Here is a 13,857-nt window from a genome sequence, read left to right on the forward strand (position 1 = left end):
GTTTTGATTAAATTATCCACGCTACACTAAGTTGTGCACTTCAAATTTGACAGCTCATAGGAATAAATGATCAAATAAAACAGGACTCTGCACATATCCCCTAACGAATTGCGTCTACATCCGCTCCCTGCGTCCATATATGAATAACAATAATAATAATAATAATAATAAATGTCGATGACAAAAACAGAAAAGGAGGTGTCCGCTGCAACTCCCGGGAGCCCACTGCGTGGCCTGTGCTGATGTGAATGCAGAGATAGGCGTATTTTGAGGAAGATGATCGGGAGGAGGAGGGCGGGGGAGGAGAGGAGACGAGAGGAGAGAGGATGGAGAGGGAGTGAGACCCGGATGCTGATGCGAGTGAGGCGAAGGAAGGAAGAGGGGAGAGAAAATATCGATTTACGGCAAGAAAACCGAAGGGAGTGTAATAGAAGGGGCCTTTACCCTGCGTGAACTGTCATCAGGAGCGAGGAGGGGGATACGGCAGCTGGTTATAGCGCGCCCATATCCGCGGATATCAGTGTGCGTGTGTGTGTGTGTGTGTTTTGCACCTGTGTACCCGGCGGTGAGGGGAGGAGGACACGTCAAAGGAGAGAAGAGAAGATGCTGTGATCCGCTACTTGCAGGGATGTAGAGAGGGAGAGACGGGAGAGTCAGGGAGGGGAGGACGGCGCTACGTTAAAAAAAAAAAAAGATGCTTGTTTTGCGGGGAATGCGCGTTTCACCTCGAAATATTGTGAGAATGCGGCGGCCGTGTAATAAATCGTACCGTTTGGCGAAGCCCAGAAACTTCAGGCGGTGTCGGTTTTTTTGACAGGCGGCGCGAGCGAGACGGCCGTTCGTCAAGGCGTTGAAGCTAAAGCTAGCCTCGCTGCTGTGTGGGAGAGCGGCGGCGAGGCTAAAATAGCATGTTGTTGGACCTGTGAAACAGGCCTGGCAGTGAGGGGAAAACAGTGATTTCATTTTCAGTGCAAGAATACACTTGACGTATTGGACGTTTTGTCCCTTTACTTAACTAAAAATAATATTAAGCGTAGGAAAAATACATGAATATTTTAAGGCAGACGTGAAAACCTGCTCGTTTTAAGGCTATATAACGGTAACGTTTTCTCATTAACAGTCATATATCGTTAACGTCATACATATAACAAGGTGCGAGTTATAGAAATAAGCTAATGTACATAAATAAGACTCGTTAGTTTGCCTACTTTAGAGTAGAGGTTGGTATTTAACGCAGAAAACACCCTAGAAACTTATTGCCATGTCAGTCCCCCCTGCTTGATTCTACATATAGCAAGATGTTCTGTTAAAAAAATAATAATAAAAAAAAAAAAACATCATGTTTACCGTGCTGTCTCGGTTTAGATGAAAAACGTCCACCCAGGTGTTGTAAATCAGCAGCAGTTTCACTTGTATGGTTTTTTGTTTTTGTTTTTTTCACGTTCATGAAGTGACTTCAAAGAAAGTCGGTGTTACCGCTGACATAAAAAGACAGTCGTTCTAATTTGAGCATCGTCTTGTGTCCCACAGTAACTTCTGTGTAAGCTGTACAATATCACAGTAATTGCAATAACCACAGTGCAGTAAGTAGTAATAATTGTGTGTTAGCCTCCAGTTAAGAGCAGTATGAGTAAGGAACTGTCTCTAAGTCAGTCAGCTCAATATGTTGGGCCCTATCGACTGGAAAAGACTCTGGGGAAGGGACAGACAGGTGAGTATTGTTCCTGAAATTAAAACTAGTGTTTTGTGTAGTTTTTAAACTGTGTGATTTCATTACCCCCCCCCAACCTTCTTGTATTTTATTTTTATCTCTCATCCAATCTACAGGACTGGTCAAACTGGGGGTCCACTGTATTACAGGTCAGAAGGTAGCCATCAAAATAGTCAACAGAGAGAAGCTGTCTGAGTCAGTCCTGATGAAGGTACAGTCTGACGCTGTTGAAGGTGTTGCTCACAGTGACGATAATGATGACACTTATATATATGTTTATATATATATCATGGTGTTTTAAGATATTAACAAAATGTCCCATATTCTCTATATTTATCTTCTGTATGAGTTAACAGTTAACCTCCGTCCCGATGTGTGAAAAACAACTCTGGCTCGCTCATGAGCCTTGCTTCAAAATCTTTCTCTCTCTATGCTTTCTCTTCTTTCTAACCAGGTTGAAAGGGAGATTGCCATTCTGAAACTGATTGAGCATCCGCATGTATTGAAGCTGCATGATGTTTACGAGAATAACAAATATCTGTGAGTTCCCTCTGCATTCAGAAAAAGCCTTGCTCTTTGGCTTAATGCAGTCTGCATGCTTTCTAGCTGCATACTAATCTTTGGAGTGGGATGAGTATAAATATTACAAGAAAAGCTGTAATAATCTGCTGTCGTTACTGTAATTCTCACTTTTCCTTCATCCCCAACTTTTATTCTCAAAAGTGTGTCTTAATGAGTAGTATATCTCAAATCCTTTAATACCCTTACAAAAACACAGACAGACAGTCAGGTTGTCCGAAAGTGAGTACAGCCTGAATATTGTAGTCCTAGTATCCAACATCATAAGCTTATTATATCAAACCATGGGAAGTGTCTAAGTTTAAATAGTTTTTTCTTAGCATCTTGTCTGCTTTTCACCACTTGCACCACTTTTCCACCAACGTAGTGCCAAACTAAGAACCTGTTTCCCACATTTTTACCAAAAGTGCAAACACCTATCCTTTTCTGCGGGATGGGCCTTTAATTCTCTTCCCATAGAAACTACATCAAACTTTTGCAGTGTTCGGTTCGGTCAAAAAAGTCGGTTGGTCCTCTAAAAGCACCAGGGCAGAACTGGCTCTGTGCTTGGTCCAGCACCGCATCAGTGGAAAAGAGTTGTCAGAATCATAAGTTCAAATTACACTGTTGTCCCTGTTTGCGGACAGGTACCTGGTGTTAGAGCATGTGTCAGGAGGAGAGCTTTTTGACTACCTGGTGAAGAAAGGCCGGCTAACTCCGAAAGAGGCCAGGAAGTTCTTCAGGCAGATCATCTCTGCTTTGGATTTCTGCCACAGTCATTCCATCTGGTTGGTTTTTTTGCACCGAGCTGTAATAACTGTGTTTGAGTCAAGTTCATATGTAGGATGTTGATTTAGGGCTCATCTACTGACTTACAAAGCTATTTTTGAGCGTTTCTTTTTAAACAATAAAACAGCTGTTGTCTGATGTACTAAATGAGTGGAACACAGTATGATTGTGCAAACACATTTTCAAAGTCATGCAGTTGTATTTCATTTAAAGCACCATGTTGACAACAACTCTAACAGTATTGGTTGTATTTGTGCAGTCACAGAGACCTGAAGCCTGAGAACTTGCTCCTGGATGAAAAGAACAACATTCGTATCGCTGACTTCGGCATGGCCTCCCTACAGGTGGGAGACAGTCTGTTAGAAACCAGCTGTGGGTGAGTACCAACTCCGTGTGTGAGCTTCATGAATGATGATGTACGTACATAAACAGGGTTATTATATAATTCAACAACTTGCAGTACGACTCTGTACATTTTAAACGTTAAAGGCTCCACATCAGCAGGAAAATACAGTGTCTACATCACAGATTTATGACTTCTTTTATACAGTGCTCATTTTACTTTCACTAATATTAATGCCAGTCCTTTTCTGATTTTAGATCACCACATTACGCTTGCCCTGAGGTTATACGGGTAAGTATCCAGCTCTTATTCAATGGCTTTCTCAAATGTTCTTGTCTGAAATGTAAATAAAAACTTTTTTTGTAGAGAGATAAATAGCTCCAAAGGTACATGATCTAAACCAGGGATGTCAAACTCATTTTACACTGTGGGACATGTACAGTCCACTTTGATATTAAGTGTGTTGGATCAGTTAAACTCTGCTTTCTGAGAGTGTAAAGAAGTTTAATCACACATTTAATCTCAGAGATATTTTGATATTTAAAAACGAAGTGCAATTTCAACAATACAGTTTTTCTGCATGCTAAAGAAATGCTGGGTTGGGCTTAAATTGTAAGAAGTAAATCTATAAAATTACAGAAACAGTTCTGTTAGTTTATTGCTCAGTCTGTCCTGCTATTATAAAACGGAACATTTTTGTTATTTGACAGAGCATCCTGTTTTTTGGAAATGGTGAACCCTATGTAAAAATTGTACATTTCTATAGTAGACAGTGAAAAAAACAGGAATTTTCTATCATTTAATTTTTTATCTTTTACTTATTTATTTTGGTGTAGTATGAATGGATTTCACAAACCTGTTAAAAGTTTGAAAATACAATAAAAAATCAAATTTATGCCTCCACATTTTCCATAGATCTCCAGTGGGCCTGATTGGTGTCTTTGGCTGGCCAATTCTGGTGGCCGGGCCTTATGTTTGACACCCCTGATGAAAACTAACCAGTAACATGACACTTTTAATGTTAAGTTCAGTCTGTCTGTTGAGTTGTTTTTCTGAACGTTCACACCTTTTAGCTTGAGTAAATCTTTAGGAAACCCAGCATTTAAAAGATTATCCAGTGTTATCGATTCAAATCTGGCTTCATGGTATTTTTAGACTGAGTTTGACTAAATGGATTTTTGTGTTCCTTTCAGTGTTTTTCATCCTGAAATCAGCCTAAATCATCCTGTGACGGGTGCCAAGTGTTGTGAATCATTTTTGTATTGAAATGGCCGGCGATGAATAAAATCATAGCCGTTTGTGTGTTTGGCAGGGGGAGAAGTATGATGGGCGGAGAGCAGATGTGTGGAGCTGTGGGGTCATCCTGTTTGCCCTACTGGTGGTAAGTCTTTTATTTGTGTTTTCACAGTGCACTTTGGTCTTTTTTTTTAATCCCCTCGTCTTATGTTTTTCGCAGTTCTTTCTTACATCCCACGCTTGCCAGTTTTTGTTTTTTTAATGCAATCTGTTTTTTGTTCCTTTCTTGTTTTTGTCTCTCTCTCTCTGCCCTACAGGGGGCCCTTCCTTTTGACCACGACAATTTACGCCAGCTCCTGGAAAAGGTAAAGAGCGGGGTGTTCCACATGCCTCACTTCATCCCCCCGGACTGTCAGTCCCTACTGAAGGGAATGATTGAGGTCAACCCTGAAAAGAGGCTCACGGTATGAGACTGCTCACATTAGTCCCGACCTCAGATGCAGAATGCATTTACACCTGTTTTCAGTCACCTGCCTTAAACTGGGATTGCCTCTCCCTCTGTAAGATAAAATATAAAGTGACTGAACAGTACTGTTTAACGGGACTCTTGCTTTTGATACAAATAATTTTTGTCTCGATTCATTTTTAGATTATCCTTCTTGCCTTTCCTACTATCATTTTTTGCTGGGTCTGCACTCTAGTTAATATTTATGAGAGGCACAGTTGCATTTTGTATGTGCTTTATTGGTGCATTCATTGTAATATTGTACAGTCAGGAAGATGCATTGTAGTGGCAGCTGTTGAAGCATGTTTTGGGGACTTAACTGAGCCATCTAGAACTTGCTCAGTAATATTTCTAACACACACACACACACACACAAGTGATTTTCTGATTAAACTTTCAAAAGCAAACATTGCAAAGTTGAAAATGTTTTTTATGATCCAGTTTAATGGGTAATATTTTGCAATCATGAGATTTGTGGATGTAAAAAAGAAGATATGATGTGTGATGTGAACTGTTTACACAGCACAGCACAGCTCAGCCATCTGGCTGTTAACAGACTGTAGACACTAATGGCCCCATCTGCCCTGTCACCCCCTACAGCTAGAGGCCATCCAGAAACATTCCTGGTATCTGTGAGTATACGTTCGTTTTCTCATACGTGACTGCTGAAGTGATCAGATTTAATCATGTACAGTACATCTGTGTCATTCCTATGCGCTTCATTTTGTTTGACTCCTACTAGGGGTGGTCGTAACGAGCCGTGTCCTGAGCAGCCTCCTCCAAGGCGAGTTTGTGTGAGGCGAATCTTGTCCCTGACTGAGCTGGACCCAGATGTGCTGGACAGCATGCACTCGCTCGGTTGTTTCCGAGACAGAGTCAAGCTCACACGTGACTTGCAGTGTGAGGAGTAAGTAATTTCTCTCAGCTTCCAAACACGATTGTGGTTTCTAGTGTCAGCTTGAAATGGCTGGAAAAATCAGAACATTTGTGGCATATAATATGCAATGCAGTCACAAGCATGTAATATTTCTTTCAGTGTATATTTTGCTTTTGCTGTTGTGTATTTTTTTGGGGTTTTTTCTCCTTTTAACACTCAGCCAGCATATTTGATGTTATGCAACCGATTAATATTGGCCACAAACATCCTATCTTGTATTATTTGCCTAGATAGTGTTGAGGTAGAGGAAGGAGTATGTGGCTTATTTTTAGGTCTTTTCCCATTAATGTGATCAGTTAAATAAACTGATTGTGTCATGAAATCCATGTCTGCGTGACCGTGTGAACAGCCTACTAAAAGCTAATCGTGTGGCTGTGTGGCATCTATACAGATTTCCTTTTTAAATAAATATTATGACATTTTAGCATCTCATTCAATCTGTATTTTTCTCCCCCACCCCCCACACAGAGAAAACCAGGAGAAAATGATCTATTACCTTCTGCTAGACAGGAAAGAGCGGTACCCCAGCTATGAGGATGAGGACTTACCTCCGCGCAATGATGTAGGTCAGTCATTAGGGGGCAGGAGGGATCCACTCAAGAGAGGACGCTACAGTTATCGGTCTGAGACACATTTTACCAACTTTTTCAAGAGCGGTGTTCCTGTATGCTCAGTTCTCCTTCCAGTGAATTAGGGATTACTTGAGGTTATCATTTAAACACTATTAAGTTATAATTTTATTACTTGATAATATACTGCACTGACTAGCATTAGCATTAGAGATAAAATATACAGCATTATGGCCCTTAATGTCCTTGTGTTGGATTTTTAGTGTGTTTACCTGTTTCTTTAATGCTATAAGTTGTCGCTGGCTTTTACCATGATTATACCAGCCTTTGCAGGACATCTGCAAGCTTTGTCTATGAGATAAAACTGGAAGGGACAGCAATTCTGTAAATGCAAATGAAGCTAAGTTTATCACAGTCACAGATGGCGCAGTGAGCAAAAGGCCTGTGAAAGAATTAGAATTTTTCAGAGGAAATTCCTGAAGTGTGAAACACAGCACAAAGCTTAAAATTAAAACAAAATTTGTAATGAGTTTATGGTGGCGTTTCTCAGCAGACCCTCCTCGAAAGCGCGTCGACTCCCCTATGCTGACGCGCCACGGCCGTTGCCGTCCCGAAAGGAAGAGCCTGGAGGTCCTGAGTGTCACCGAACAAGGGTCTCCTACGCCACCTCGCAGGGCCCTGGACACAGCTGCACACAGCCAGAGGTATAGCATGTTTTTCTTACACACATATAGTACATACAGTCTGTATTCTGCAGATTTAGAGTGCAAGAATTCATTGTCATACAGTTTTTGTTTTTGGGGGGGGGGGTTTTGTTTTTTTTAACAGCCTCTTAATCTTTTGGTCTCTTTGTCAGGTCTCGCTCAGTCAGTGGCGCATCAACCGGTCTCTCCTCCAGCCCTCTCAGTAGTCCCAGGGTAAGGCTCTGTAAACCAACTTGTTCATACTTTTACTACATTATCTTTGAACACTATACCTGCATCCATAATAAAATGCTAATTTCTGGTAGTCTGCATTTATATTATTTAACTCTCCCTTGTCAGCAATATAGCTTTAAGTCCAGTCTCATATTTGTGTCCTGCAGTTCAGACAGCTGTCAGTGTCAGCAGGGTACTGTGTACATTTTAGGCTCATTGGGCAACAACAGCACTGTAAACCAACGGTGGATTAGGACTTTAGAGATATTGTTGACAGACTGGGCAGTAATTTAGTTTACTTCAATTCAACATTACTCCTTTGCCAACTATTGATTCAGTATGTAACAATGCATTGTTTTTTGCTGATGTCAGTCTCTACATGAAGCTGCTTTAAAAAAACAAATATTCACTCCTCACAACCCCCTAAAATATCTTTGTAACAGTCTTCTCAGTCATTTTTACACATCATCACAACACAGGTCCCTTAAATGAATTGTCTCACCCAACGGGAGGTTTGCATTTGTTTTCTGTCTTCATGTCACTTTTCTTCCTCCTCATGCATGAGCTAGTTTTATACATGATAATTTGCACAATTTGACAGCTTAATTAGATGCTTTATTGGATAATTAATGGTTTGATCGTGCTTGAAAGTGTATAAAAACAGTCCCTAAAGGGTAAAAAAAAATACCTTAATTGGCAGCAATTACTCTATAGTAACACCTTCACTGCCACTGTCCTCTGTCACTGCATTCTTAACCTTGCCACAACTGTCACGAAACGCTCACTTTCAATAGATTTAAAGGGCGCGTACTAAAGACTGAAATGCACTAAATGAAAGATTTTAGGATCGGCACTTAGAACTGCATTCGGCACTTTCACTCCTCACAAGATGCACTCTTCTGTCATTAAGCATGGTATTCATTTCCATCCTTTCTCCATTTTCCATCCCTTCTCTTTCTTGTTTTCCATGTCTCCCACCCCCTCACCCTGACAAACCCACCCCAACCCCCCAGTCCTATCAGAGCCCCGTCTTCACTTTCAGCCAATCAGATGTCACCTCTGCCACCGCTTCCCCACTCACAAAGGAGTCCAAACAGGGAAGCACCACCACTCCTCGCTCAGCACGGGCTCATGACAAGCCCAAAGCTCCCCCAAACCCAAAGACCCAGACCTTGCCCACCAAGGGGCCCGCCAACCGACCCCACCTGCAGCCCATCAAATCCTTGCCTCTGCAAAACCCATCCTCCCGCTCGCCCTCCCCTTCCCCACTCCTGTCACCCATCCCCCGTTTCTTCTTCCCTTCCTCTTCTGTCCTAAAGTCAGTGACTAAGAGCTTCTACCCAAACTCTGCCCACTCTGTGCCGCAGGTCACTCCCCAGGGCTCTCCGTTGCCCACACCCTTGGGCACCCCTGTTCACCACCCTCACCACCCCTCCTCCACCCCGCCCTCCTCTTCCTCGTCCTCATCCTCCTCGCGGGCGGAGGGAGGGGGAGGGGTGGGCTCACTGTCGCTGACCCCACCCTCCAGTCCAGGAGGGGGAAGCGGCATGGCAGCCAGCAGCTCTGCCCATTGGAGGACTCGCCTCAATTCTTTCAAGAACAACCTCCTGGGCTCACCAAGATTCCATCGGCGTAAATTGCAAGGTCAGTCCTATATGTTTACTCTCATATTTTGTGGGAGTTATACTTTTAGTGCGTAGGGTTATAGCTTCAAAAGATTTAATAACTTCTAATACACTGACTTCCTTTTTCAGCTTTCATCTCTGTAATGGCTCAGGGTTATCTATAAGTTTGTGTTTCCTTTTGCTCCAATCTGTCAAACGTCAATTGCTGAATTTTTTTGTGTGCTTCGTCTCTCTCAGTTCCTACATCAGAGGATATGTCCAGCCTAACGCCAGAATCCAGCCCTGAGTGAGTCCCAGCTCCTGGAGATAAATATTTGTTGAGGTGTCGTATTTTCACGGTATAAAGCCGTTTGTTTGCGCTGTCTGTGTCTCCTCATGCTGTGTATTTCTTTTGTCTGGCTACCAGGCTAGCTAAGAAATCGTGGTTTGGGAATTTCATCGGCTTGGAGAAAGAGGAGCAGATCTTCGTGGTGATCAGAGACAAACCGCTGAGTTCTGTCAAAGCTGACATTGTCCACGCCTTCCTGTCTGTGAGTGTCTGACTTGGTCTGTCCTTCACGCCTCTCGCAATCAAAGCATGGCTCTGGCTGGATCTGACTTGTGCTCTCATACTGTACACACTCCATTTCTCTCATTATTTCAGTTTTCTCTTTATTTAATCTTTATTTGATCTTGCTCACTCGTGGCATGTAGATGGATCACTTTGCTTTCACCAATGGCTCACTCTTTCTCTCTCCTCTCCTCACCCTCACCCTTTGTCTCCCTATACTCACGTCGGTCCCCATACCTCTCCCGCCTCGTAAGTCTGTCGGTCTCTCTGCTTCTTCTCTGTCTCCCCACCACACAGATCCCATCCCTCAGTCACAGCGTCCTCTCACAGACCAGCTTCCGAGCCGAATACAAATCCTCCGGCGGTCCCTCCGTCTTCCAGAAGCCCGTCAAGTTCCAGGTGGACATTGCCTTTTCCGAGGGCGAGAGGGAGCGGGACAGGGAGAGAAACGAGAGGGAGGGCAGGAGGGAGACAGGAATTTACAGCGTGACATTCACCCTCATATCAGGCAAGTAAAGCAGATGCTAAAATTAGCTAACAGTGGATTGAAATGTTAAACATTTTGACAAAACTATGTCGCTCCCTGAAAAAATCTCAAGTTTTGGAAATCTGCTTAACAGCTTTCTGCTTTGGAAAGTTATATGAAAGAATCAATAATACTCGTGTCAGCAAGTAAAGCTATAGCAAGATGAGGTTTAATAAGTAAAGGGGTTTAAGAGGGTTAATAAGTAAACCTTATAGTAAAATACTCAACACTTCCTGAAATGTTTATGTTTTTGCAGTATTTTTAAGTTGAAACTGGGTTCTCATTCATCCGAGAAGTTTGGTTTGTGTTTACCAAATTGAGGGTTTTTCTCTAAAAATAACTTTGGATGTATAATAAAAATCAGGTGACGTTAAGATCACATTATTTTGGAACAGTACCTACCCTAAGTTATATGTGTTACTCCTCTTCAGGTCCGAGTCGCAGGTTCAGACGGGTGGTGGAAACGATTCAAGCGCAGCTTCTCAGCTCCCATGATCACCCATTGGTGTCAGCCCTATCTGGTAAGATTGCTTAACCACACAATACTTTTCCACACACTGCTGTAGAAATTCACCCTGTTTCAGTTTTAGTCTTTGAGCTGATTTCTAGCTCCGTATCTGTTCTTGGAGCTGACTATAATAGCTTTGCATGATTCACAGTTCCTAGACTATAGTGAGCGAAGCAGAGGGTGGAAGATTAGCTGCCACCTTAATCAGGTCCTTTCATTCACACCTGCATTTTTGCCACTGACTCGTGAAGCCTGCGGATTGTAAACATTCAGAGTGACTTTCCCGTTCTCTTCTCCTGATCCCTTCCCAGATGAGAAGAACAGTCGGCCCCACGGGACCCCCACCCGCCAAAACTCGAGGCGCTCCGAGGGTGGGGGCGACAGGTGCGAGTGGGGTGACCGAGCAGATGGCGGAGGCATAGGAGGGAGCGGGGGAGTTCTGCAGCGCAGAGGCTCAGCCAAAGAGAGAACCCGACTGCTGTCCTCCAACGGAACCCAATCCCAACCGTAAGATAGGAAGTTAGACCGCGCAGCAGGATGCCTGAACTACACCAGAAAGAAGACAGTGTAATTTCATCTCCAAGTATCCCTGCAAGCCATGAGCTACTCCTATTCTTCCTTGTCTAAGTTACTGAAGGTGCTTGACCACAGAGCAAGGATTGAGCCTTTTTCCTCCCCATCATGCACATTTTTTCCAACTTGAGATTCTTATGATCACCAGGATTCCTACCCTTAAATGAGAAACAAGTGTTAACAAACCGCCCTTTAATGAAAAAAATAATAACAGTACGTGAATGAGCAGTTTGGTATTCATCATAGGTACAGCTTCACAGATCAAACTAGGAATTTTGAAGTGCTAATGTGCATGCCAGTTAGCGAATCAATGCTCAAGGATGCTGATATGATCAGATAGGTTAGTCTACCATATCATCGTAATACAGTATCCAACACCAAAAAAAAGGAAAAAAGAAATAACAGTCTTGTGATGGTTCTCGAGATTACTCCTAAAATGAATCAGTGCGCTCATATCACTATCAAGCAACATGTAAACCTGCCCATACTAAAAAGAAATATGAATGCATCTCAGCAGAAGAATCCTAAAGAGTTAGCACCCTGCTGCCGCCCCAGTGAGTGGCGATGAGCTCAGTGAAGGTCCTGTTTTTCTCCAGCAGTGTCTCCTCCTAAGGTAAAGAAAACCAACAAAGTAAGCTAAGTAAGTGAATGTGAACAAAAAAGATATTTTTTTATTTAGTTTTTATTTATGTTTACACATTTCTTTTAAGGATGTCAGTAGCACAGTGATCACAGTAAAGACAGCAACTGAGACACTCCACACAGTGTTTGACAGTGGAAGCTGCTTTTCCGACAGGCATTCATTCAGAGTTAAGTGTTTCGATTCTTTTGTATTTGCTTTTTACTCAGAGACAATATGAAACAATGCTTCTAAGATTTTTGCATTGGACCCTCGTTGCTCTGAAGAAAAGTGTTTGAACAGAAATATGAACAGTAATATATGAAAGCTTTTTTTTTGTTTTGTCGTCACTATCCGTGATTAGCTTTATGAACCTCATCACAGCTGTTTGCGCCCAGATTGAATGAGAAGAGCATCACCGGCCTGTGGATCAAACAGAAACTGCCTTTCTCGTCAAGCTTTGTCTCCTGTTGCCATAGTATTCATATACTGACTCATGTCAAAATAAAGCAAACAAACAAAAAAAGAAGATACACAGTAAGGAAATTCATCAATGGGACGTATTCATGATGCTGGACTTTAAAAAAGGCGTCAGCTCCTTGTTGAACAGGACTTCCTAACCCCACGCTCGTTATTTCAGTGTTCACCGACAAGCCAAGTATGCATCGCCGCACCCTCGCTCATCACTAAGAGTCGCCATTCTGCAAGCAGACGTAGCAACTCAAGGCAGTCACATATATTACTCCAGTACTCTATCAGACTAGTCGATGTTCATCACAGTCTTCCATACAGTGCAATATGCAACAAGAGTGCAGAAGGATTTCAGAGAGACACACAGTGCTACACTTTATTTTAATGTCATTTTTTCTAATCTGTCGATCTATCTGTCTGTTGTTTATTTATTTATTTATGGGGATTTTTTTCATTTATTTGTTTTGTAAACTAGATTTCATGCCAACAAAATGTGTCAATAACAAACCCAAGAAACCCGTTCTTATTCATGTTATTTATTGATTTTTCTTCGATAGCAGCAGTTGCTCTCATCTCACGTCCCCACTGAGCTTTGGTCTGTATCTTGCGTCTCTGTGACTGGTATCTGTGTGTGAGACAGGTGGGTGGTGACTGAATAAGAGTGGGCTGAGCATTTTGCAGCAGATGTATTTTGAGGTAGTTACGTGTGGATTTTCCCAACTGACCCAGTGATTTTGAACTAACCAACACAGCCAAACCATAACAGGCCTATGTTTTCTCTGTCACAAACACACACGAGCATATCAAATGCTTGCTTGTTGGCTTTATCTCTTGCGTTAATGCCTTGTCCGTTTGACCCGTCTGTCCCGCTTCCTCACCTCTATTGTGTTCCCATTGTCACAAGAAGAGAAACTGTATGGAGTTGTTTGCCTCACAGTCCTAAACACACTGACTGCTCACCTCATCTTTCACGTCACCTTCACTTTTCATTGACCCAACTCTGGCTAAGATTGTAAACTATTCTCCATCCATAAGGGTCAGTAGAATAAGGTGTTTAAAAAAAAAGAAATGTCTGTATCATAATTTAAATATAAAAAGTGCACTATTATAACTATTGCCTGTGATTAAAAAGAACAATTATGATTGAATTGATGGTCAAAATAAAGAGAGATCCACCTTATTGTTATGGTTACAGTAATAAACCCTAAATTCATATGAGTGTCTGTTTAGTTCCTGTGTAAAAAAAAGTGTCTTACTTTTAGGTAGCTTTTTCTTTCATCTTCCATTACAAACTGTCACACAAACAGAAGGTGTAATGTCTTATACAGTAATTATATGAACTTATTAAGGGTAATTAATCTCATACAAGAATAATATTAAAGATTCTTGTGACCTTCTGAAGTTAGACTACTCAAGGTAA

General features: G+C 42.1%; 2 protein-coding genes across 9 annotated transcripts in view; both read left to right on the forward strand.

Annotated features, from left to right (window-relative positions):
* The window catches only part of LOC100701335 (protein tyrosine phosphatase receptor type H), a 574,626-nt gene that overhangs the window by 498,168 nt on the left and 62,601 nt on the right, over nucleotides 1-13,857 (forward strand). The gene's annotated exons all lie outside the window — the stretch shown is intronic.
* Nucleotides 273-13,654, forward strand: brsk1a (BR serine/threonine kinase 1a). 7 transcript variants are annotated; one of them, XM_013272400.3, is made up of 19 exons: nucleotides 273-1,711; nucleotides 1,828-1,922; nucleotides 2,166-2,251; nucleotides 2,917-3,057; nucleotides 3,318-3,434; nucleotides 3,659-3,692; nucleotides 4,714-4,782; nucleotides 4,955-5,101; nucleotides 5,743-5,774; nucleotides 5,885-6,049; nucleotides 6,548-6,645; nucleotides 7,199-7,352; nucleotides 7,505-7,565; nucleotides 8,579-9,209; nucleotides 9,428-9,476; nucleotides 9,597-9,720; nucleotides 9,995-10,248; nucleotides 10,698-10,787; nucleotides 11,086-11,227. In XM_013272400.3, exons 1-18 carry the CDS (start codon nucleotides 1,627-1,629, stop codon nucleotides 10,759-10,761), a joined length of 2,406 nt encoding a protein of 801 aa, XP_013127854.1. In that variant the 5' UTR covers nucleotides 273-1,626; the 3' UTR covers nucleotides 10,762-10,787; nucleotides 11,086-11,227. The 7 variants fall into 7 exon arrangements, with proteins under 7 accessions (XP_013127854.1, XP_013127852.1, XP_013127848.1 ...); XM_013272398.3 differs by having other exon boundaries at nucleotides 274-1,711; nucleotides 11,074-11,206; XM_013272394.3 differs by having other exon boundaries at nucleotides 279-1,711; nucleotides 10,038-10,248; nucleotides 11,086-13,654.

The sequence above is a fragment of the Oreochromis niloticus genome, linkage group LG8 (assembly GCF_001858045.2).
Source record: "Oreochromis niloticus isolate F11D_XX linkage group LG8, O_niloticus_UMD_NMBU, whole genome shotgun sequence".
Taxonomy (NCBI): domain Eukaryota; kingdom Metazoa; phylum Chordata; class Actinopteri; order Cichliformes; family Cichlidae; genus Oreochromis; species Oreochromis niloticus.